Genomic DNA, 21,510 nt, shown 5'->3' with positions numbered 1-21,510 from the left:
GAGAAAGTCTACATTTACTGTTGTGATGAGGTAGTTGACGGTGTGTGCTACACATCGGCACAAACATTATTTAATCCACTGCGGCCTTGAAGGAGGTATTTCAAACATTGCACAGCAAACGAAACGGCATGCGATGCGGATGAGGTCAGCGTTTCAATGAGGTATTCACACTAAGTGCCATAAAACGGACAAATACTAAACTGGACCTGCAAGGTCCGAGACGAAGACGACTATGCGTCCCGTGTGGATTTTTCGCATGCACACTTTTAAGTGCGGTTACAAAAACGGCAAACTTATTCAAAGGAGGAAAATTCAGTGCGCCCCCTGCTGGTTCTTTATGAAATATGTAGAAAGCTCCACCTACTTTTATCAATCTCAGGTAACGAGCATCACCTTTCATGGATTGGGTCATGTGACGTATTGACGATTGAAGCAAAAGGCAGTCGCTCCCTTTTTTTGACTCGACGGTTTTTAGAATGAGAATAAAAGAACACGCCACATGCAAGCACGCATTAGATGGGCTTCATGTGGGTGAAACACTGGTGATGGTTCAAGCCATACTTGTAGGCGTAACATTTACCGCAGTCCATGCAACTGTACGGCTTCTCGCCCGTGTGCGTCCGAAGGTGGATATTAAGCGAGCTCTTCTGGGAGAAACTACGTCCGCAGTTGGGGCAGCTGTACGGCTTCTCGCCCGAGTGCACGCGCTGATGCAGCTTCAGGTACGTCTTCTGGGCGAAGCGTTTGCCGCATACCGTGCAGCTGAAGGGCTTCTCGCCCGAGTGCCGTCTCACGTGAACTTTCAGGCTGCTCAGGTAGTTGAACACTTTGCCGCAAAAGAGACACTGGAAGTGCTTGCTCGGTCTGATGGGCTTGGCAGGGAGGAGAGACAGTTGTTTTCCGGTACCGCCGTGGATATTGCCGGTGTAGTCGACATAGTCGGGGGCCGAGGGAGGGCCCGGGGCGTCCAGCAGCGTGCTCATTGCGGCGTCCTCAATCAGCTTGTCCATGATGTTGGGCTGCGAGCGCTGCGCCTGGTTGTCAGCCATTAACGGGAAGCTGTTCAGAACCTCCGAGTGAAGCTGGAGCTCGTTGACGGAGCGATGGAGCTCACCGTCCAGCGTCTCCACATCTGCACCGCACACAAACTGTTATGATGCAATACTCAGGTTGGTAGTTCACTTACGAAAAAGTTGACCTTTTCTGTTATCAGTCAATCTCATCTGCTGCCCGAACGAATGATCGTCGTAAGCTTCCTCCTTGATGAAGATGAGGTCGGGTTCTGTGTCTATTATATCGAACACCTGCCAAAATGTGACCGTGTGAATGCCTTGGGGGGGGAAAAAATACGACAGCCGCACAGATTTACTGTACCGGCGCTCCCATGCTTGACATGGCAACGGGCTCGGCTGCTTCCTTCCTTTGAGCGGAGGCTCTTTTGTCTTCCCTCCACAGATCCATGCACCAATCTTTCCCAAAGACTCCGTCAATGGCAGGAGCGGCCGTCTGCTGCTGTTGCTGCTGCTGCTGGTGGTGGTGGTCTGCAAATATCAGATGAAAGAAGACATCAAATCAAAAGCATCCGAATCTGCATAGGCATACTCAAAATTATTCTAAAAATACAATCTGGAGCTGATTTGGATTATTCTCACTGAATTTAAATAGATGTTTATTTATTTTTAAACAACAATATACACAAATTAAATTCTGGATCACATATGCATAAAAAATCAGATCAATTGACTACATTTGAAACTTCCTTTTAAATTTTTTTGACATTTTTATGACATCATCAATGTGGCACTTCAATTTTCCTGGGAACACCCTTGGAATGTGCTCCATTTTTAAAGCCCCTCTCCCCCTGAAGCGACCCACCAGTTTTATGTACATCTTGACCTTCGGGATTCCTTCGGCCGAGGTGGTTGACGTGGCTCGGGTAGTAGTGAGCCTCCCGGGCGGCCCTCAACTGCAGCTCCAGGGAGTAGCATCTCTTCTTCAGGGCCTCGTTCTCGCTCTTGTGCAGGGAGATCTCGCCGAGCAGCACCGACGAGCACTCGTCCGCCAGGTTTCCGATCTCCATCAGGGCAGTCTTGGTGAGCTTCTCCAGGATGGCCGCGAGCTGCATCCGGAAGCTTCTGTTGGTGGTATCGCACATCATCTCAAAGCGGAATAAGTGCAAATAATTCGTCGGTTCGGCATGTATTTGACGAAACGAGCTCCGCGAGCGATGGACCAAGGCTAGCCGCTAGCAGCTGTGCCGCGGTGCATTGTGGGATGCGGACATGCCCTTTCCGAGCTGAACTTGAACGTAGCACATTATATGGACTATACATTTTTATCCCATTAAAAACAACTATTAGCTATCATAATTTCAGCTATCAAAAACACAAATTCCAGTCTAGAATTCAAACAAATATTTTGTTTTTTAATTATTTGATTCTAATTATTTTAATAATTGGTATTAAAACGTTATTTTTTCTTCTACAATTGCAATTCAAATGTGTTATAATGAAATAGATGCCACATCACAGTCCAAAGTAATGACAAAAATTCATTTTAGTAATCAATTTATTTGATTGAGATTGATAGACAGACCGACAGAACACGGTAGCTTGATTTATATAGCGCATTTGATACAGAAGGCAACTCGGTGTGCTTAACGCACAGCATTTGTATTTCCGACAAGCAGCGAAGCAAGTTACATGAGACCAGCCACAGTGTTGGATGCGGTTTCGTTCATTGTCGTCTCGCTTTGCGTCAAGCCACCACTGCCGCAGAGTTGCATATCGGACTCAAGGTGCACCAAGAGATGCTTTTTCAAATTGCAGTTCTTTGTGAAGCCTTTGCCGCACTGGACACACACAAAAGGCTTTTCCCCCGTGTGCGTGCGCTGGTGCATGTCCAGGGTGCACTTCTGGATGAAGCCCTTACCGCAAATAGGACAGCGGTACGGTTTCTCCCCGGTGTGCGTGCGCTGGTGTGTGTACAAGTGCCCCTTCTGAGCGTAGCGCTTCCCGCACAATGTGCACCGGAAAGGCTTTTCTCCCGTGTGACTCCTCTGGTGGATCTCCAGCTGGCTGTAGCAGCGGAAGCTCTTACCGCACTGCAAACAGCCGAACCTCTTGGCGGTGGCAGTGCTCCTCAGGTGGTGCATCTTGGCGTTCTTGAGTGGGTTTTGGAGCGTGGCATTCCCAGGCATGCTTCTGTCGGCCTCGTGGCTCGCATGCGGTTGCGTCAGTGGGGGGTTCCACTGCACTTCCCTCCTTTCAGGCGTCGTGAGGCACGAGGGTGCGTTGAGACTCACGAAGCAGTCAAGGTACACGGGAAGATGGCGTTCCGAGACGGGTTTGTGGCGCTGGCTCACCTCTAGACTCTTATGGACGCCTGTTGGCAGGATGCACATGACGTCAAGCTTAAAATGATAGCTTGATAGAAAATGATAGAAATACCTTCCTTCCAAATCTGGATCAGATCTGGATTCAATTTACAAAATCTAACTGTAAACAGACATGCATGAATATAGCAAACTTAAATACAAGTGATTCCAAACTCACTGTTTTCATTTGTTCTTTCCTGTTCGACCTCTCTGATGTCCACCTCTGTTGGCTCCTCTTTTACCACCAGTTCAGTTGGTAACTGAAGTGTCTTATTGGGGGAGATTGTACAATCATTCCACAACACGGCACGGTAACCATTGGAAAACCAAACCTCAGCTGGAGGATGCTGCTCATCTTGGACGGAAGTGCTCGTCTCAGGTGAGGAGCTGATGTTCTCCCATGCAAATTCACTAGAATGCAACAATTTGACAGTCAATACAAATTGCAGCCATGATGAAACTTTCCTGTTATCTCCATGACGACACCAAGGGAGTGATGACAAGATGGAAGAAAAACAGGCCTACCTTTTGGAGGCAGGTCTTGCCCTTTCAGGCTCTAGCACGACGCTTTCTAAGCCTTCCCTGGCGTCCTGCGGCCTGCCCCGCTGCGCCATGTGAAGCAAAGTCTCCATCAAATTCAGCTTCTCGGTGAGGGATGCAATTTCGTTACGGCCGCGGGTGATCTCGATTTTCAGCATCTTCGACTCAATCTCCACCAGTTTGCCGATTTCTGTCACGGTCGCTTTGCACAACGCGTCCATGATGGACACGAGCTGTGTCTGGAAACAGAAAGCCGTCATGTTGCTCGAATTAAAGATTTAAACACAAAAGGAGCCGCCCGCATGAAAACAACACAAGTCGTCGTGTCTTCTTCTTTTCCCATAAAGTTCATAAGATTACATTTAGACTGCAAGTACTGCTGTCCTCTAGCGGTCGTAAGAGATTTGCTTAGAATAAGCAACTTGTGTAAAATCATACGCAATTTCAGGTCTTTTGTTTTATATTAACCCCAATTTAAGCTAACATTTATTTCAGGTACCTGAAGCAGAAACACGCTTAATCATAATCCACATTGGCATTGGTTGTTGAAACTCGCTTGAAAATAATTTTTTGGTCTACTTTTTGTATTTACGCGCATCATTTACGTGTATTAATATTTTTCCTTGCAATATTTCATTATTTGCATCTCGAAACACCGTACTAAGACATGTTATGTCTGAGAAACGGAACGGAAACTTCATTTACCACAATGCACTGCGATGTAAACATAGAATGTGATTGGCTACTTAAATTCGTTCCAGGAAGTGATCAATTTTGATTTACTACTTTTGCCGAACATCCTCCACGTACACTTTTTCTACTCAGGCACTGTATATAATGTCACGTACGACAACTTTTTCTGAAAGTTTTAATTTGTTGTCTTTTTAAACACTTTGCCGGTTATGTTTAATGTTTCGTCTCGCCCTAAATAGAGACACCATTAACCACAATGCACCGCGGTATTAACCTGACACGTGATTGGCTAGAAATTTGTTCCAGGAAGGGATTTACATTTGCCGACTGAAATTGTTCCTCGTTCACTTTGTCGTTCATTCATCGGTAAGTACTGTTTAAACGCTAGAAACTGTAACTCCATTAATTTGGAAGTGTTTTTTTTTAAAAGGGGTTTTGCTTTTGGTTGTGTGAATTACATTGCTTAGCGTGTGTGAACTGTACTGCAGAGTGGAAAAAAACAAGAAGGAAATAAAAAGGGAAAAAAATACTCAACCTGGTCTCGCTACAATGAAGTTTCATCATGATGACTTGCCAAATATTGTTTGCTCCCACAAACCATTGCACCATCTCGCCCTAACACAGACAACATGGCTGGCAGGAGAGTGGTGGTGTTCCCCACATCAGCAGAACTTGGCCCGGCGCTGGCCCATCTGGTGACATCTCGGGCGCAGCAGGCAGTTAGTTCCCGGGGCAGGTTCACCTTGGGCCTCTCTGGAGGGAGCCTGGTGACCATGCTCAGCAAAGAGCTGCTCGCTCTGCCAGGCTTGGACTGCAGCAAGTGGGTTGTGGGGTTCTGTGATGAGAGAGTCGTACCATTTGACAGCCCTGACAGCACCTATGGACTCTACAAGGTAATACACACATTTGGGTGATTGTATCCAGAACTAAAATATGCCTTTCTTTGTCCTTAGACCCATTTCTTTTCAAAGATTAACATCCCGGAGGACTCCGTTTTGGCTATTGACTTCTCACTCCCTGTGAAGGAGTGCGCTGAGGATTACTCTTGCAAACTGAGAAAGGTTCTTTTTTTAAAAATGTGTGATTTGACTTGTTGGATGAAATTCACATTTTGCTGTGTTGCTTAACATGTGCAGGCTTTCCCCGAATCCAACATCCCAGTTTTTGACCTGCTCCTGCTGGGCATGGGGCCTGATGGACACACATGCTCCCTCTTCCCTGAACACCCTCTTTTAGAGGTGAGAGCTGCACTTAATTCAGATTACCAAATAACTAATTATACTCGTACCTTGTGAGCAGGAGAGTCAGAAGATCGTGGCTCCCATCAGCGACTCTCCCAAGCCACCACCAGAGCGTGTGACCATGACGTTTCCGGTGGTCAACGCCGCCCGCTGCGCCGCTTTTGTGTCCACTGGGGGCAGCAAAGCGCCTGTTTTGAAGGTAAAACAAATTTTTATTTTGAATTTGAGCGTTTGATCGACAGTGGCTCATGCGAGGGCATGACAGTGTCATTATACTGATTGTTTCCTCGCAGGAGGTTCTGGAGGGACGAGAGGGTCCACCTTTCCCGGCAGCCCGCGTCCTCCCGACTAATGGAGAGCTGTTTTGGCTCATCGACGAGCCCGCTGCCGCCGCTTTAGCGATTAAGGTGGAGCGGCTCGGTTCTGGATCCAAACTTTAGAGCTTTCCAATGGAGGCGAGAAGAAGCTGTGTGTCCATTGCACTTATTCAAAGCTTGTTTCTGTGTCCAGAGGCTTTGGAAAGTACTCTTTTAGATTTACATTTGTAAAATGGGAATATTAAACCAACTAAAATACATTTTTGTGAGTGTTTTAAGACAGTGTAAAGTATGTAGATATTAATTTGTGGATTTGGTCAAAACAGTGCTTGCAATATAGCTGTCACATGTGTTTTAGCACAGATAGCAAAGCGCAATACAATAAATAATATTTTCCAGTCACAGCGTCACGACCGCGGTGTAATTCTTCTCTCCGCCAGGGCCCATCCCCTTTAACATAACACCGTCCTCCCCTTTAAATCCCAACTTTGCAGCTCCGCTACAACAGTACAGTATCCTTTTCCCCCTCTTATGATAAGAATGCATCCAACGGAGACAATCTCCGCATAGCACCTTGTGTGCATCCCCGTCACCGCTCGCATATATTTATTAAGACCCCCCACCCCGATCCCACCCGAGGAATCATCATGACGTACGGCGTCGCTTTGGCTCTGCTGTCCCTGTTGTCCGGCTTCTGCACGCCCTCCCTGGGCTACTTCGCCGAGGAGCGCTGGAGCCCCGAGTCACCGCTTCTGGCTCCTAGGGTAGTCCTTGCCCTCATCTGCCGCAACTCTGAGCACTCCCTGCCTTACGTGCTTGGAGCCGTGGAACAGCTCAACTACCCCAAAGAGCGCATCGCTGTGTGGTGAGTGAGAGCGTTTGCATTTCAGTTTCATTCACAATTTTTTTTTTTTTTACGTGCATGAACTGATGGCTGATGTGTGTTTGCAAGTAGCTGTAAAAAAATGATGTTGTGCTGCACGTGTGTATGTAGTAGGCATGTTATTCATTGATCTGTATACGTGGAGGGGAGGTGGGCGGGGTTTAGGGGTTTGGGTCCATTGCTGGACAGCCATCTCCTGTCATCACTGGAGTAGGGAAAGCACGCTAACTTCACGGGGATTGTTTTTAAAGGGTTTGTTGGGTATGTAGTTTTGTTTTTGTCACCTGCATGCACTCATGGCAGACAATGAGGCGCTCTAAAGCGGCTGTCTGAAGGGACGGTTTTTATTTTCCACGCCTCATCTTCAACCCTGTGTAATGTTTTTTGAAACAAATCTTTGAATTCACTTCACAAGGTCTCTAAACATTAACTCGCATCCAGTTTTAAATTAACGCTCAGCGCCTTAAGTAAAAGTGAGTTGCGGTGCAAGCTTCTGTGTTTCTCTGCCATGAGTTTTAACAACATGCCGCAACAGCCCACCCGCGCCTTAACCCCGAGGAGGTATGCTTGTCACACACCAACTTCACCTTTATGTGGTGCCTTTCGTGTGGGCCGAGCAGTTAATTGCCCCCCTCTCATTTTGGTGTTTGTCCAAAACGGGTCAGAAGTGATGAAAGTTTTATACATGCAGCTGTCTTGTGTTGTAAACAACACGTACATGTGGAAGAATTTTTTCAAGCAAGCCATCAGAAATGGATTCTGTGTCTACATTTGACGCAAGGCCAAAAAAAAATAAAGCTACTTGTGAATGTAGCGCCAACAAGCTTTGGACAAACATTTATTGGAGCAGAGAGTGCACGTCATGTTTGAGGACTTGTAGACCGGTGATGGCTTAGCAGGGAGCTGCTCCAGTGTTCTCACACAGTCGTGAGAAATGTGTCTCATTCCCGACTGTCTGGATGTAGTCCATTCCAGAGGGGGGGGAAGAAAAAAAAGACTAAAGCTGCTGCTGATGGTTGTCTGGCAACACAACACGAAGCTGTTGTGTATGTTAGAGCTGCGCTCTTTAATGCTGTGAAATGCAAACAAAAGCCACCAGTAAATAACAGCTGAGATTTTGCCGCTGGTGAGACCCCGAGATGGATCTTTAATTGATTCAAAGAAAGCTCTGACTTTTATTTTAGGAAGGAGGAAGACATGGAGCAAAGAGAAACTAATATTTCGTTTTATATTGTTTAATTGGGCCGTTACTTGTAAATAAGTCTGCCAAGATAGCACTAAACCCAGGGCATATGCAGGGGTTAAAGGACTGACCCTTGAGGGACCCCTTCACGTGTCTAATGGCATACACATGAATGTCTAAAAGTTCACTTTAATGTTAAGGGTCGGAAGTTCACACATTTGCATGTTGCAGATGAAAGGCTAAGCATCAAATATGTGTTTGGTAAGAGCTATCATTCACTCATGCTGGCATGTATCCAGACAGCGAGGAAGTAACCGCTATTTGTGTGAATGCTGCAAGCCAAATGTTTGCTCTAATGCTATCATGCATAAACATGTTTTTGTTCATGTTAATGATCGGAAAAAAACTGAAAGCCGCCAGCAAGTAAATTGAAAAGGCTGAGTCGAGCATTGAAGTAGCAAAATCCACAGCGTTTTCGATATAATAGTAGGAGGCTGTGTAAATCCAAAAAGACAAACATTCACAAATGCCAAAAAGCATCTACTTAATTTTTTTTTTCATTTGACATTCCGACTGGTCTTTTCTTTGTAATTCATTTTTGAGAACGACCGAAACTCGGCACCCTCTTGCTGTACCGTTACTTGAGAGCATACTGAAGCTCTTCTGCACACAGCCTCGTTGGCGCAGTAGGCAGCGCGTCAGTCTCATAATCTGAAGGTCGTGAGTTCGAGCCTCACACGGGGCAAAGTTTTTTTTTTTTTCTCTCTCTCCCATTTGTGCGGGGGTCTTCGTTTAATATTTACCAAAGCGGCTCAGCCATTTTAAGTGACTGGCCAATACTGTATGAACAAAATTGCTTTGGTTTAGACCGTTTGACTAATGCAACTCTGTTATGCTTTTAGCTTTGTATGGTTGACACTTGCTCTCATTCCTGCAGCTGCACACAATGTGATGCCCTTACATAACTGGAGGTGTCATATTTTTCTGCTTTTGTAACAGCGGTACATTATAGCCCCTCTACATGTTGTTGACTGTTTTGGCAGGGTGGCGACCGATCACAACGAGGACAACACCACGGCCATCCTGCGCGACTGGCTCGTGAAGGTGCAGAGTCTTTACCATTATGTGGAATGGAGGCCAAAGGAGGAGCCCAGGTTGGTTGACTGCATAAGTGCTTGCTGATGTTTTTTGGACAATGAGGAGTTCAAAGACGTGGATGTCTGTTGCAGTCGATATGAGGGCGAAGATGGTCCCAAGGAGTGGCCGGACACTCGTTACGACCACGTCATGAAGCTGCGGCAAGTCGCGCTGGAGTCGGCACGGGAGATGTGGGCCGACTATTTCATGGTAGGTCGACTACCGTATTTTCCGGACTATAAGGCGCACCATTAATGCATCATGTCAGATTTTTAATCCAAATCAAATCATTCTCCATTTTATCTTTTTTATTTCAACTTCAGAGGCAACAAATTACTTTATAATCACAAAATAATGATCCATAGTCTTTTTGATTCATGACTCATAGTCTTCAGCGGGCCACTTATGATTGATTTCATGACACAATGCTTCGGGCCAGTTTAAATTTAGGAATTTGGTCCATATATAAGGCACACCGGACTATAAGGCGCACTTTCGGCTTTTGAGAAAATTTTAGGTTTTTAGGTGCGCCTTATAGTCCGGAAAATACGGTAAGTAAGGGCGCTAGGCCCAAAATCGATACAATTTGTGTAGTATGACAGTTTCTTGGCACATTCCATAATAGAAAGAAATACAACAACTTTTTTAAGGTCACAGCATTCTTAGTCATGCACAGGTATTTCATTGCTCGGAAAACACACAGATAATGTTTTTTTGCTCATTTTGATTAACTATAATAGCCTTGCCATGTGCAATAGAAATAAACACAAATCTGCAATCTGTGCCCAAATCTGGCACGGTTTGAACTGTCAAGTGAAAAAAAAAATTCCATGTACAGCTAAAAGATTCCGGCCTCCACGCTGGTGCATCTTTGTTGTCCAATAATAGTCAACGGATAAGTACAGGGATTTTCTTTGGCACTGGAAATCATATTGGAATTGGACCCTGTCATATTTGTCTGCCCTGTCTGTGTTCTCGCGGTGGCACTCCGATGAACCTCTGTGCATGTTTCTATTTGTACTCCCCAAGCCTCACCCACTCGCTGCAGCTTCAGCTCAGGGTGTAATTTAGCCGCATGTAACATCCAGGTTTGTTGCGCTATGAATGTTCTTTAGACTTTCTTAAGAGTTTATTCAACATCACTTTGGTCATAATGTAGCAAAGATCTTCATACTATTTATTTTCACGTAGTTGATGGACTGCGACAACTTGCTCACCAACCCGAACGTGCTCTGGAGTCTCATGAGCGAGAATAAGACGGTCATCGCCCCCATGTTGGATTCCCGTGCGGCCTATTCCAATTTTTGGTGCGGAATGTCCAGCCAGGTATGGACGACGATAACGACGATGATGACCGTCGACTGATACCTGTTTTGTTTGTTCAGGGCTACTACAAGCGCACTCCGGCATACATGCCCATAAGGAAGCGGGTGCGAAAGGGCTGCTTTGCGGTGCCGATGTTGCACTCCACCTTCCTGATCGATCTTCGAAAGGAGGCCTCCAGGCAGCTGGCTTTCCACCCGCCGCACCCGGAGTACAACTGGGCCTTCGATGACATCATCGTTTTTGCATACTCGGCTCGGATGGCAGGTGACAGGCCACAAAATGTTGATTGACATTCTTTCTCTAAGTCTATTTTCGAGTCTTTAAATGTTGATGGAGGTTATAAATAGCTCACAGTTGAAGTCTGATGTGAAAGATGGAAAATGTCGGGTTGTGTCAAAATAATAGCACATCAAAACGGTCTTGCGGCTACATAAAGTTCGAGGTTACAGCACCACATGTTGTGACATACATTTTAAGTGGATGTTTTTTTTCTATAAAACACTCAAAGATTTTTTTTCAACGAATCTACGTTTAAAAATATCCTCCTTAGAGTGCCTTTCTAGTTTGCTTTCTTTGTTTTACGCTAACTATATCATCCTCTGGCTCGGACAGACGTGCAGATGTTCGTGTGCAACCGGGAGACGTACGGCTACCTCCCCGTGCCGCTGCGTGGCCACAATACTTTGCAAGACGAGGCCGAGAGCTTCATGCATTGCCTGATGGAGGTTGAAGGTGAGGAGTGGAAGTGCTAACTCGGCTAAACTGTAAACTAACGTGAGAATTGTCTGTCTTCGCAGTGCGACATCCCCCGGTGTTGCCGTCCGAATATATTCCCTCTCCCCTGAAACAACCCGACAAAATGGACTTTGATGAGGTAATCAGGGAAGCTTCCTTGCACAAAACAGTAGTACCTACACCAAAGAGAATTACAAAAGTTTGCTAGCTTAATGCTAACACACAATGCAAAACACCATAGACAGGCTAATAAAACTAGCATTGATGAAATTTGTCAGTCAAGGAATTATTGTACCTGCTGCTCATGCATCCAGGTCTTCATGATCAACCTCCAAAGGCGGACCGACCGCCGGGAACGCATGCTGAGAGCTCTTTACCAGCAGGAGATTGACTGCAAGGTCACGGAGGCTGTCGATGGAAAGTGAGTCATGACCTTATACCGTCAATCCTGTCCTCGAGGACCACTATCCTGCAACTTTCCTGTTCCCCTCGTCTGCTTGAAGGGCTTTGAACACCAGTGACGTTGAAAATATGGGCATCCGCATGCTCCCCGGCTACAGCGACCCTTATCACGGCCGCCCGCTGACCAAAGGAGAGCTGGGATGCTTCCTTTCGCACTATAACATCTGGAAGGAGGTCAGCAAATCATGATGGAGTAAAGCGAATTAAAAAAAAAAAAATTAAATGTATAGAAACGGTTGTGTTCAGATTGTCGAGCGCGGCCTGCTCACCTCTTTGGTGATCGAAGACGACCTGCGCTTCGAGATCTTCTTCAAGCGGCGTCTCATGTACCTGATGGGCGACATCGAGGAAGAAGGACTCGACTGGGATCTCATGTGAGCGTTCTTAAGCCCCGCCTCCTCCAGCTCCAGACTTTGAATCCCAATTGTACTTTGCAGCTACATCGGCCGCAAGCGAATGCAGGTGGACCACTCGGAGAAGGCGGTGCCTAATGTCCACAACCTGGTGGAAGCCGACTATTCCTATTGGACGCTGGGTTACATGATCACCTTGCAAGGAGCGGAGAAGCTGTTAAGAGCCGAGCCGTTGAAGAGGGTGCTGCCCGTGGACGAGTTTCTGCCCATTATGTACAACAAACATCCAGTGTAAGCATTCCGACGTGATCCCATTCTGGATTTGTAGGTTTGTTTAAATTTGACCCCCCCGACCCCTACCAGGTCCGAATACATGGAGCATTTCGAGACGCGTGACCTGAAAGCCTTCTCGGCGGAGCCCCTTTTGGTTTACCCCACCCACTACACGGGAGACTCGGGCTACATCAGCGACACAGAGACGTCCACCGTGTGGGACAACGACAAGGTCCGCACGGACTGGGACCGAGGACGCTCAGGCAAAACTCACCAGCAGGGCAAGCTCAGCACCGAAGCCCAGAACTCGGACGTGCTGCAGTCGCCGTTGGACAGCACGGCGCGGGACGAGCTGTGAGCGGAACTCTATCCAAACAACAGTACTTTTTTGTTGTTGTTGTAATTTTACACTACATTGCATTACAGCGGGAGGATGTAAAAAAAAAAAAGGTTTTGAAAGTGTTCCGATGGAAACGGCACTAGACTTGCCACACGGGTTGGCATTTGCAGTACCCAACGTGCGTCTGTCATACAGAAAAGAAGCTCTCCATCTCTTTCTTGGTCCGAAGGTGACGTTACACTGTGAATTGGAATTTCAGTCGAGTAAAAGGGTGGATGCAACTTCTTGTCTTCTTCTTCTTCGGAATATTTATTTCTTTTTTGTTTGTTTGTGTATCTCGACACGCTTTCAAGAAAACATGCCCTCTCTGCTGCCGCCTATGTAATTTCCACGTCGCCACATCAGCTCGGGCGGGCGGCTGTCGACGAGACAAACCGCCCAACAGCAAAGCGTTTACAGATGCACATCAAACGTGCACACACACACACACATGATTAAACATCTGCGCTAGCTTGATTGAAGGCTCTTTAAATAAGACGGGATGGAACATTTTGTTTCCTCGGGTTTAACGCTTTTTAGGCCTCAGACGCAAGCTCCGCTCTTTGGTGACTTTCAACAAGTCGGACGTCATGACAAGATGAAAAAAATAGCTTTGGCTAGCACCATAACTCGATCCAAACGTGCACTTTATGTCTGTCTGTCGAGGCGCACGTTTGTAATTATCCGCAGTGGCGAGTCAATGCTGAGCCATCCGTCTGACATTTGCTAAGTTCATTTATTAAAAGTCACACAAAACTCCGTTGGTGGCCCAAGTGGCCACAATGACCAAGTACTTTTTTGGGGGGTTGACCAAGCGTAATATATTTCCTTCTTCTTTCGACTAAGCTGAGTAAAAAAACAAAAACAATTAAATAACGTGTATGTTGAGCGTTTCACTAGCACAGCGATGAAAGTAAAAGTCGAATTTCCATACTAACTGATGTTTGGTATCTTCTCATCTCCAGCACAAGCGCTGAGCGTAGGCGCGGCTTCTAGCCGCACTTCCTCTTCCTATTACAGCAACAGGCCGAGCTCGCAAGCAGATGAAGATGCAGGCGGCGGCCGTCTCCAAGTGGCGTGCCAGCGATCGCTTTTGGGAAGACTTTCCACCCCGTGTGGCGTGATCATGTGACCTGTGCGCGGCCGGCGTTGAGGCTTGAGGTCAACCTGCTGCAGGTGGACAAGATGGACCAGGAGCAGGAGCCGGGTCAGGAATCTCCTCAGGTTACAGGTGAGCAAAAATTGAAGTGTTTAAAATGAAGTTGGCGAAGGATTTGAAGCCGCCTGGAATTATCGACTGATTTTGTTGTCTTCTTTGTGCTGAACTACTCGACATCCTCTTTGTCAGAGCTGGACCGACTTCCTGAAAATCATTTTTGGCTAAGCTGTCCGGAGTGATCAAATGGCAATAATTAATATAAAGTTTAAATGTTTATTAGGCCCATTCTGTTTTTGTTTTAGCAAGTTTTGGCCTCCTTTTTTTTTTCAGCCCACAACTAACAGCTCGCGAGTGATTGCGCAATCTGATGTGAGCTTTTTTTCCTTTTTTTAAGTGCTGCATTGTGAATGCAGAACTGTGTCAAGGCACCAACAGCAAACAGGATGCGGTTGGCCAACGAGGAGACGCGTGTCTCGTTTGACGCACCAGATTCATGTTCAAATTAGCCAATAAAATTTTAGTAACGACATACTAATTTTTTTTGGGTTCCTTTGAGATACATGTGAAGTTTCTGATTTATGAGCTCTTGGTTTTATAGCTTTTTTTTTATTTCCCTGCAATAAAATTGTGGTTTGATCTGATTGAGCACATTTCTGCTATTTAGAAGGAAGTCACACGTGCAGAATGCGTAATTTCACACCTAACAGAAGATGAAAAACATAACTAGTCCGACCCCATCTTCTTTTTTTTTTTGGGTGGTTGCTTAACCTTTAAATATTTTATTTCAGATGTCATCAAAGCGCCCCAGAAATGTGAGACCAAGCGCTACAGCGAGATCTTCAGAGACTTTGACAACCTCGAGTTATCATTTATCACCATGTAAGTGCAGTATATACTCTACATACCGTGGTTATAAAAAGTCTACACACCCTTAGCTTGTGATTGAGAGCTGTTCATTAAACCATCAGAATTGCTGCTTCAAATATTTTATTACTTTATTGATACTTCTACGACACATATGTGCGTTTTAAATCTTTTCAGTGACACGGACGATTTGGTGTCCGACACAATCGAGTGCAACACTGGCGAGGAAGCAGATCTCGCAGAGCACAGTGAACCAGCTGTAAGTGCTCCAATATTTTTAATTTTGTTTCAGGATTTTTTTCGCGGTGCTGTTGATTGTGGAAAAATAAATAATGGTTTTTTTATCATGATTTTTTTTATACTTTTTGGGGGAGAAGATCTACTTTTTTTTTTTCTCCATTGTATTTCACTGAGCATCAATTATAAATAGATTTTCGCTATTTACGAACCGCCGCAAATAGCAGGTTACATGTAGTCATGTAATTTTTTCTTTTTTATAGGAACGCAGCGTTACCATCGAAGGTGATGGAAACTCAGGTAAGGCTCCTTTATTATTTCTTAACTTCCTCTTCCTGTTCATCATTCATAAAAAATCTTTTCCTATCCCTTATTCCCGTTGCTTGTTTCCATACAATATCTTGCCTCGAATTGTAATTGCCGCGCCGTAACGAGATTAGGATACAGATTAAGCAGCAGGCAGCTGCCCTCTTTTACCCGGCGAGGCATTAACGCCTGCAAGTCTACAAACACAAATGAAGCCCAGAAAAGCGACGACTAAACTTAGCATTTTTCGCAGCGGGAGACGAGCAGATCTAACGGTGAGCGTGGAAAAAACGCAATTGGAAGGTGGCGAGCGCACGACAACATTTATCTCCAAACCGCGACTCACTGCCGGGCTTCTTTTTGTGGTCGGCTTGCGGCTCCTTTTTTGCATTTGTCTGCACCCCAGACAGTACTTCATTCTTGAGTGTGTTGTATTAATTCGAGTGTGCCCAGAGAAAAAGATCCCTGGCAGCCTTTTATGTGTTCCCTGCTCCCATTGGCCGGGATGAATTACCCATCAGGCCTTTTAGCACTCTGTTCAAAGTGTTACTGGGCAGGTGGCCAACCTAGAAAGCTCATCAGTCTGCAATCCGAGTTGGCGCAAACTAATCCTCCAGCGCTCGGAACAGTTAGGACGCAGCACAATCTACTTGGATATTGATTTCTAAATGCGACGAAGGCTGAGTAAGCATTTTTTGGAGAGGAGATGTGCGATTGTCCTCCGCATTGTGTGAGTTGCTTAGGAAGAACCACAAGGAGGAGGAGGGGGGGGGAGGTGCTGTATCAACACCCACTCAGCCTATTTTCCAAAACACTCCCTTGATCATTTGTGTCTTCTGCCTTATGCAAAGTACTTTTTTTTGTGGGACCAGTAAGTGAACATCTTCTGGAAACTATGACTCGCTTCTCTGAGTGGAGGTCCTGCAAGCTTCTGAGTGGGCTTCACTGATAGATTTTTTTTTTTGCTGCCGTGATGCTGATGTACTCCTTCTCAGCCCACGAGGCCGACCTGGCGCTGTGCCGCTGCGAGGATGGCGTGGAGACGGCCCTACAATACGCCAAGATGTGGTGCCGCTACGCCAAGGACCTCCTGGCATGGATGGAGAAGAAGCTCAGCTTGGGTGAGTGCACGGCGGCTAATTATTGCGTTGCTAGTTAGCTATCTAAATCTATTGACGAATATTTATCTATCAATCTATTAATAAACTTAATATAGGAAGAAGTTTGGATCCAGCTTTTGTGTGAGATTTTTGTCAAATTCAAGTGATGACTAGATGCTCCACACGCAGAAAGGATTAGCAAGGGAGGATTAGCAGACTGGAGCAAGGTTGTGAGAGGCGACAGGGACAAAGTATGCAGTCCCTCACTTCATATCAACAAAGAGAGAAAATTAGGGTCAAACAAAAGCAGACAAAAACATTTCAAATGCAACTTGAGGTGATGTCCCACTTTCTGTAATGTGTGATTAATCAAGACATTCCACCATGACCATTTTTTAAAATTCTTGACAGAACAAGAATTTGCCAAAAATGTCACAAAGACATCGGAAGCCGCCAAAGCCAGTTTGGCAGCACAGGTAGACAAAAATGATTCGGAACATTTTCCTTCTTCCCGTGCTCATCGAAAGTCGTTGTCACGTAGGAAACGATGCCGCTGCAGTACATCTACGCCATGGCTCTCGAGCAAGACCTGAAGAACAGTTTGAACTCTCGCAGAACTTCGGACCTCATACACAGCCGCTGTTACCAGGTAAGGCAGAGTTGTGCTCCTCCGTGTTGTTTCGGGAAGGTCACCGCCGCGCAAAGTTGTTAATCCACTCTCGCCTGTCTCGAAGGCCTTGGCTGCCAAGAGGAATGAGATTGATAAGTGGCGGCGGGAATTCAAGGAGCAGTGGGTGAAGGAGCAGAGGAAGATGGTGAGCGAATTAGGACAATGGCCCGGTTTAGCAACATCCCAAGAATACGTCACGGCATTGTGATTTGATGATGACCCTGATTAGGTCAGCACTTTTTTTTTCCGCCTGTAACCTTTTCTGCGTGTTTCCCCAGAACGAAGCGGTGACGGCTCTGAAAAAGTCTCGTCAGCAATACTACCAGCGCTGTGAAGAACTTCAGAAGGCCAAAGCCATCACGGCTAAAACCGTGGACGAACCGGGCGGCATCAAAAATATGGATAAGAGGAGAAAGTCCAAGGATGAAGCCCAGACGAAGGCAAGAACGGTCCTCCGGAAAAGTCCCTCCTGAGACTCCAATCTTAACAAAACCGAATGTTCTCAAGGTGATGGAGTCCGAGCTCCTCTACAGACAGTGCGTGCTGGACGCCCAGATCCACCAGGATGGGCTGGTCAAGGTCAAGGAGAGAATCATCTCCCACACCCGCAAGCTCATCTGTCAGGGGGACACGGTGCTCAAGCAGGTGGGTGCTAGCGTCTCCGCGCAAACCCGTCCTCACGCTAACGCGTTCCTCCGCCAGGTCACCGTCAACATGTTCTACTACCAGCGGCAGCAGACCGAGCCGGTTCCTCTGGCCTATCACAATTTGGAGCTAACGTGCCGCTCGCTGGAGCCCGGTGAGCCCTACTTGATGTATGTACGCGGAACGCGACGCCAGGAGACACCTCTGCAGATCTTCTCCTTTCAGGAACATCAGGGAAAACGGTAAGGAACAACCTGTCCGTTTTTATATCGTAGAACTGATCAAAAATGGAAGCTCTTTTCGTGATGTGGTCTTAGGAACAAACGGAAAACCAGCAACCCACTTAGCTCCCTTCAGGACTCGTCGCCGCTTACGGAGGAGAGTACGTACAGACAACCCGGCGATTCCAGTAGGCCACCATTTTGTCTGAAAAAAAATCCTCGCCTCAATTTGATTGGGGAGTAAGCAATGCATCTGCTGCTCGTTAGGGAGATTCGGCTTCAGCGACAGCGAGAGCGTCGGCGGCAGTTTGGAGTCTCTATCCAGCCCCGGTAATCTCAAGTCTTTTCGGTTCTTCTCGGCAATATCCGAAACTGAAGCGTTGTCTTTCCTGATGGCAGCTCACAGGAGGGTTCATAGAACTTACAACTTGGAGGACACGGATGATCGCGACGTGGCGTCTGAATCTGGTTTGTGATCTCTCCTTGGTGTCCATAAAAACAAAATGTAGATTATGTCAATATTGCGTCCATCCTTAATTTTCTCCAGAGTGCCTCGACGGCCAGCAGGTCAAAGTTCGCACGCCGTCCCGGGCGGCGCTAACTCACCGACTTAAGAAGTTGAAGAGCAAGATGGTGAAATGCAAACAGTGTGACAACTATATTTACGTCAACGGCGTGGAATGCGAAGAGGTGCGCGTCCCTTTAACGCAATTCTTCAACGGAGAGCGGCGCCATTTTTATTCCCGTTCTGCCTCCATCAGTGTGGGTTGGGTTTGCACCGGAAGTGCCTGGAGGTGTGTCAGATGGAGTGCGACAACCACAAGGGGTCGCTGTTTGGCGTTCCCCTGTCCTTGCTGCTGCGGGACACGCCGGACGATGTCCCTTTTGTGGTGCGACGTTGCACCGCCGAGATCGAGAGTCGTGCTCTCTCCTTGCAGGTATTTAGGAAAATAATCACAAACTCTTTCTTTATTTTTATTAAAAGATCTCAGATGCTTTTAAGTCAAAATACAGGAATGGAAATCTTCATCACTTTGCATCCAGACTGCCAGTCAATGACGCTAGCTTAGACATTAGCGACTAGTGACAAATTAGCATCTTTTAGCATCATTTGTCTTTTTTCCCACCGAGGGCGTGTATCGGGTGAGCGGGTCCAAGCCTCGCGTCCAGAAGCTGTGCCAGGCCTTGGAGGAGCTCAAAGAGGACGTGGACCTCTCGGAGGTGTCTCCACATGACATCACCTCCATCCTGAAGCACTTCTTCAAGGAGGTACGTAGGACAACTCGTAGTTTTTTTTTTTCCCCTCTTTATTTAAATTTTGTTGCCGATCAGCTTCCGGAGCCCCTGCTGACCTTTGAACTCTACAACGAGTTCATCGCGGCCGGGAGGAGCATCCAGCGTGTTGGCGATTGGGAAACGACGCAAGACGCTAACAAGTTGATGGACCTCGTTGGAAATCTGCAGCAGCTCCTGCGGAAACTCCCCGTCTGCCGTTACAACACTTTGCAGCACCTTATACGCCATCTTCACAAGTAAGTTCAACTCAACAGGGTACAGAATTTTGAAGCTTCATGCAGCTTCAATTTATCTCCCACACTTGCCTGCAGGGTCTCCAGAAACAACGAGAACAAAATGTCTTCCAACAACTTGGGGATTGTCTTCGGTCCTACTCTCTTGCGCCCCCCGGTGTGCACGGAGCAGCCCGCGGTGGCCCTGCAGGAAAACACCTACCAGGCTTCACTGGTGGACTTCCTCATCTCGCACCACGACAAGATCTTCGTCCTCCGGCAGAGAGCCAGGACGGCCACTCCTCCTCCGGCCCCAATCGGTCCGCTTCCGGAGACCCCTCCCAGGCGCAGCTGTCCTCTGGATGAGGACTTGGACACCAGACCAGAACAAGGAACATCTTCCAGAGAGCGGCCTTACTCACTAGAAGTAAGTTATTTTATCAAGATGACCTCACTGGACTGCTTTGCTTGCATGGTGTTGCTTTTTTTCTTCACCTCTTTTGCTTCCCGCTTGTTTTAATTTCACGTTCTCTGAGAAGCTGAAATGTAGATGCTAGTATTTGGACACCGCCCCAATACTGTTGCAAGTTAAAAACAATTAAAAAGCTAAATTAATAATTAAATGCGCTATTAGCAGGATTAAAGAGTCACTTTTGATGTGACCACTGTGTCCCAATAGTTTTGTCCGCGTCCTGTCTTACCGAGTTAGGCGACTAGAATCAAACGCCCTTCAACTTATGTCGTTCCAACAGAGCGAAAGAATGAAGAGAGAGTCGAGCGAGGGTTATATATCTGACAAGTCTTCATCCAATGAGGCAGTGGACCAGCTCAGCCCCGAAGCCAATAACAGAGCAGGTAGGCGAGACTAGAGCTGTAGAACAGAGATGGCAAATTAGTCGGCTTGTAGAAATAATAATAATTATTCTGTGGTCCATTTTTAAGATGATTCTATCAAGTGTTTTGGTCCTGCTGGCTGACTTTTTTGTTCCTTGTTTTTTCTCACTTTGGGACCTTTCTGTGGTTATGTAAGAATCACTTCCTTCCTTCGCCTCGCTTTCTTTTTGAGTGCGTTCGACTGTTTGTTTTCAGTTCTTCTTTGGAGCTCTGTTACAGACATACATTTAAAAAAACTTTATTTAAAAAAACAACATGTGTTTTTTCCTCCTTCTGGTGTCCCAGTCTTGGCTATGAGCGGAGCCCCGAGCAAGACTCATCAAGACCCGATGCGAGATTTTGTCTTGGACAAGCCGCAGTACCGCTTCACCAGGCAGCCCGTCAAGTACCACCGCCATAATAACCCGAGGGGCCGAGCCGCCGGGCAGAACCGCGACCCCAGACGGCCCGCGCCGCCTTCCGTCGATGCTCCGGGAAGCCCAGACAGCAGTCGCAGCTCCTCCCCGGAGCGAGCCGCAAACGGACGTTCCCAGAGTTTGGACCGGGCCGCCGGTGCTGCTGAGGACGTTGCTCCTCTCAGCCCGCGGGATGTGGTGCAATACATGCTCGGACTGGAGCCGGCGGGTGACCTCGGCGTGAGCTGCGCCCCGATTGGTGCACAGAGGAAGGCATTGTGTCACTCCCCGAGGGCAATTCCCACGGAGCATCACTTCACCTCGCCCTCGCAGAAGATTCTGTCCGGTCTGAAGCTGAGGCGCAGCCAATCAGGCAAGGAGGAACAACTTTTTGTGTGAGCACCAGCAACTTGCTACTTTCACAATGTCTTCTCACTGGGGTGGTTCTGCTTTTGTAGCCTTCACACTAGTCTAGTTTGTACCTTGAGAGACAGAAATGGACTCAAACAAAGCATATACATAATAACGACAAATAAAAAAAAAATCAACATGGGATGTCTTGAAAATATTCTCCTGAGTGATTATCCTGTGGTGTGTCAAGTGAGTTTCCCTC

General features: G+C 46.8%; 4 protein-coding genes, 1 long non-coding RNA gene and 1 other non-coding gene across 8 annotated transcripts; 4 read left to right on the top strand and 2 right to left on the bottom strand.

Annotated features, from left to right (window-relative positions):
- Nucleotides 1-11: 11 nt before the first annotated feature.
- LOC119126213 (zinc finger protein 235) lies at nt 12-4,355 on the bottom strand. Its single transcript, XM_037257348.1, has 7 exons — nt 3,902-4,355; nt 3,555-3,787; nt 2,702-3,384; nt 1,876-2,245; nt 1,375-1,541; nt 1,199-1,304; nt 12-1,132 (listed from the first exon to the last, which is right to left on the bottom strand). The coding sequence occupies exons 1-7, from the start codon at nt 4,174-4,176 to the stop codon at nt 513-515; spliced, it is 2,454 nt and encodes an 817-aa protein (XP_037113243.1). The 5' UTR covers nt 4,177-4,355; the 3' UTR covers nt 12-512.
- A 498-nt stretch (nt 4,356-4,853) lies between these two features.
- On the top strand, nt 4,854-6,569 carry pgls (6-phosphogluconolactonase). Its single transcript, XM_037256883.1, has 6 exons — nt 4,854-4,975; nt 5,234-5,502; nt 5,563-5,670; nt 5,746-5,847; nt 5,909-6,049; nt 6,144-6,569. Exons 2-6 carry the CDS (start codon nt 5,239-5,241, stop codon nt 6,288-6,290), a joined length of 762 nt encoding a protein of 253 aa, XP_037112778.1. The 5' UTR covers nt 4,854-4,975; nt 5,234-5,238; the 3' UTR covers nt 6,291-6,569.
- A 115-nt stretch (nt 6,570-6,684) lies between these two features.
- colgalt1a (collagen beta(1-O)galactosyltransferase 1a) lies at nt 6,685-13,140 on the top strand. Of its 3 annotated transcripts, none has more exons than XM_037256767.1 (12): nt 6,685-7,032; nt 9,277-9,387; nt 9,463-9,580; nt 10,562-10,696; nt 10,756-10,960; nt 11,309-11,428; nt 11,494-11,570; nt 11,746-11,852; nt 11,935-12,067; nt 12,140-12,267; nt 12,331-12,537; nt 12,610-13,140. In XM_037256767.1, the coding sequence occupies exons 1-12, from the start codon at nt 6,815-6,817 to the stop codon at nt 12,875-12,877; spliced, it is 1,827 nt and encodes a 608-aa protein (XP_037112662.1). In that variant the 5' UTR covers nt 6,685-6,814; the 3' UTR covers nt 12,878-13,140. The 3 variants fall into 3 exon arrangements, with proteins under 3 accessions (XP_037112662.1, XP_037112664.1, XP_037112663.1); XM_037256769.1 differs by lacking the exon at nt 6,685-7,032 and adding an exon at nt 7,292-7,311 and having other exon boundaries at nt 12,610-12,877; XM_037256768.1 differs by lacking the exon at nt 6,685-7,032 and adding an exon at nt 7,488-7,611 and having other exon boundaries at nt 12,610-12,877.
- trnam-cau lies at nt 8,906-8,978 on the top strand. Its single transcript has one exon. It is a non-coding gene; the product is annotated as a tRNA-Met (tRNA).
- Nucleotides 11,011-13,924, bottom strand: LOC119125934. The gene is made up of 4 exons (XR_005098540.1): nt 13,837-13,924; nt 12,163-12,223; nt 11,727-12,057; nt 11,011-11,537 (listed from the first exon to the last, which is right to left on the bottom strand). It is a non-coding gene; the product is annotated as an uncharacterized LOC119125934 (long non-coding RNA).
- On the top strand, nt 13,827-21,463 carry LOC119125831 (GEM interacting protein). The gene is made up of 21 exons (XM_037256731.1): nt 13,827-14,129; nt 14,846-14,936; nt 15,099-15,180; nt 15,422-15,458; nt 16,460-16,585; nt 16,976-17,040; nt 17,106-17,213; nt 17,299-17,379; nt 17,513-17,674; nt 17,742-17,879; nt 17,937-18,121; nt 18,197-18,288; nt 18,368-18,430; nt 18,500-18,568; nt 18,648-18,790; nt 18,862-19,038; nt 19,232-19,369; nt 19,433-19,632; nt 19,708-20,035; nt 20,361-20,463; nt 20,788-21,463. Exons 1-21 carry the CDS (start codon nt 14,084-14,086, stop codon nt 21,294-21,296), a joined length of 2,943 nt encoding a protein of 980 aa, XP_037112626.1. The 5' UTR covers nt 13,827-14,083; the 3' UTR covers nt 21,297-21,463.
- The last annotated feature ends 47 nt before the right edge of the window (nt 21,464-21,510 follow it).

This window comes from Syngnathus acus, chromosome 8, assembly GCF_901709675.1.
Source record: "Syngnathus acus chromosome 8, fSynAcu1.2, whole genome shotgun sequence".
Taxonomy (NCBI): Eukaryota; Metazoa; Chordata; class Actinopteri; order Syngnathiformes; family Syngnathidae; genus Syngnathus; species Syngnathus acus.
Note: the sequence above shows the minus strand (reverse complement) of the source record. Positions and strands in the feature narration are given on the sequence as shown.

Coding starts and splice junctions, on each gene's coding strand:
- colgalt1a (XM_037256767.1), top strand. CDS start 6,815: ATGACGTACGGCGTCGCTTTGGCTCTGCTGTCCCTGTTGTCCGGCTTC. Junction 10,697..10,755: donor GGTGCGGAATGTCCAGCCAG/GTATGGACGACG, acceptor TTGTTTGTTCAG/GGCTACTACAAGCGCACTCC. Junction 11,853..11,934: donor ACGGAGGCTGTCGATGGAAA/GTGAGTCATGAC, acceptor GTCTGCTTGAAG/GGCTTTGAACACCAGTGACG.
- LOC119125831 (XM_037256731.1), top strand. CDS start 14,084: ATGGACCAGGAGCAGGAGCCGGGTCAGGAATCTCCTCAGGTTACAG. Junction 17,214..17,298: donor TACACAGCCGCTGTTACCAG/GTAAGGCAGAGT, acceptor CCTGTCTCGAAG/GCCTTGGCTGCCAAGAGGAA. Junction 18,122..18,196: donor CAGGAACATCAGGGAAAACG/GTAAGGAACAAC, acceptor ATGTGGTCTTAG/GAACAAACGGAAAACCAGCA.
- pgls (XM_037256883.1), top strand. CDS start 5,239: ATGGCTGGCAGGAGAGTGGTGGTGTTCCCCACATCAGCAGAACTTGGC. Junction 5,503..5,562: donor GCACCTATGGACTCTACAAG/GTAATACACACA, acceptor CTTTGTCCTTAG/ACCCATTTCTTTTCAAAGAT. Junction 6,050..6,143: donor GCAAAGCGCCTGTTTTGAAG/GTAAAACAAATT, acceptor GTTTCCTCGCAG/GAGGTTCTGGAGGGACGAGA.
- LOC119126213 (XM_037257348.1), bottom strand. CDS start 4,176: ATGACGGCTTTCTGTTTCCAGACACAGCTCGTGTCCATCATGGACGCG. Junction 1,305..1,374: donor TGTCAAGCATGGGAGCGCCG/GTACAGTAAATC, acceptor ACATTTTGGCAG/GTGTTCGATATAATAGACAC. Junction 1,133..1,198: donor ATTGACTGATAACAGAAAAG/GTCAACTTTTTC, acceptor TGTGCGGTGCAG/ATGTGGAGACGCTGGACGGT.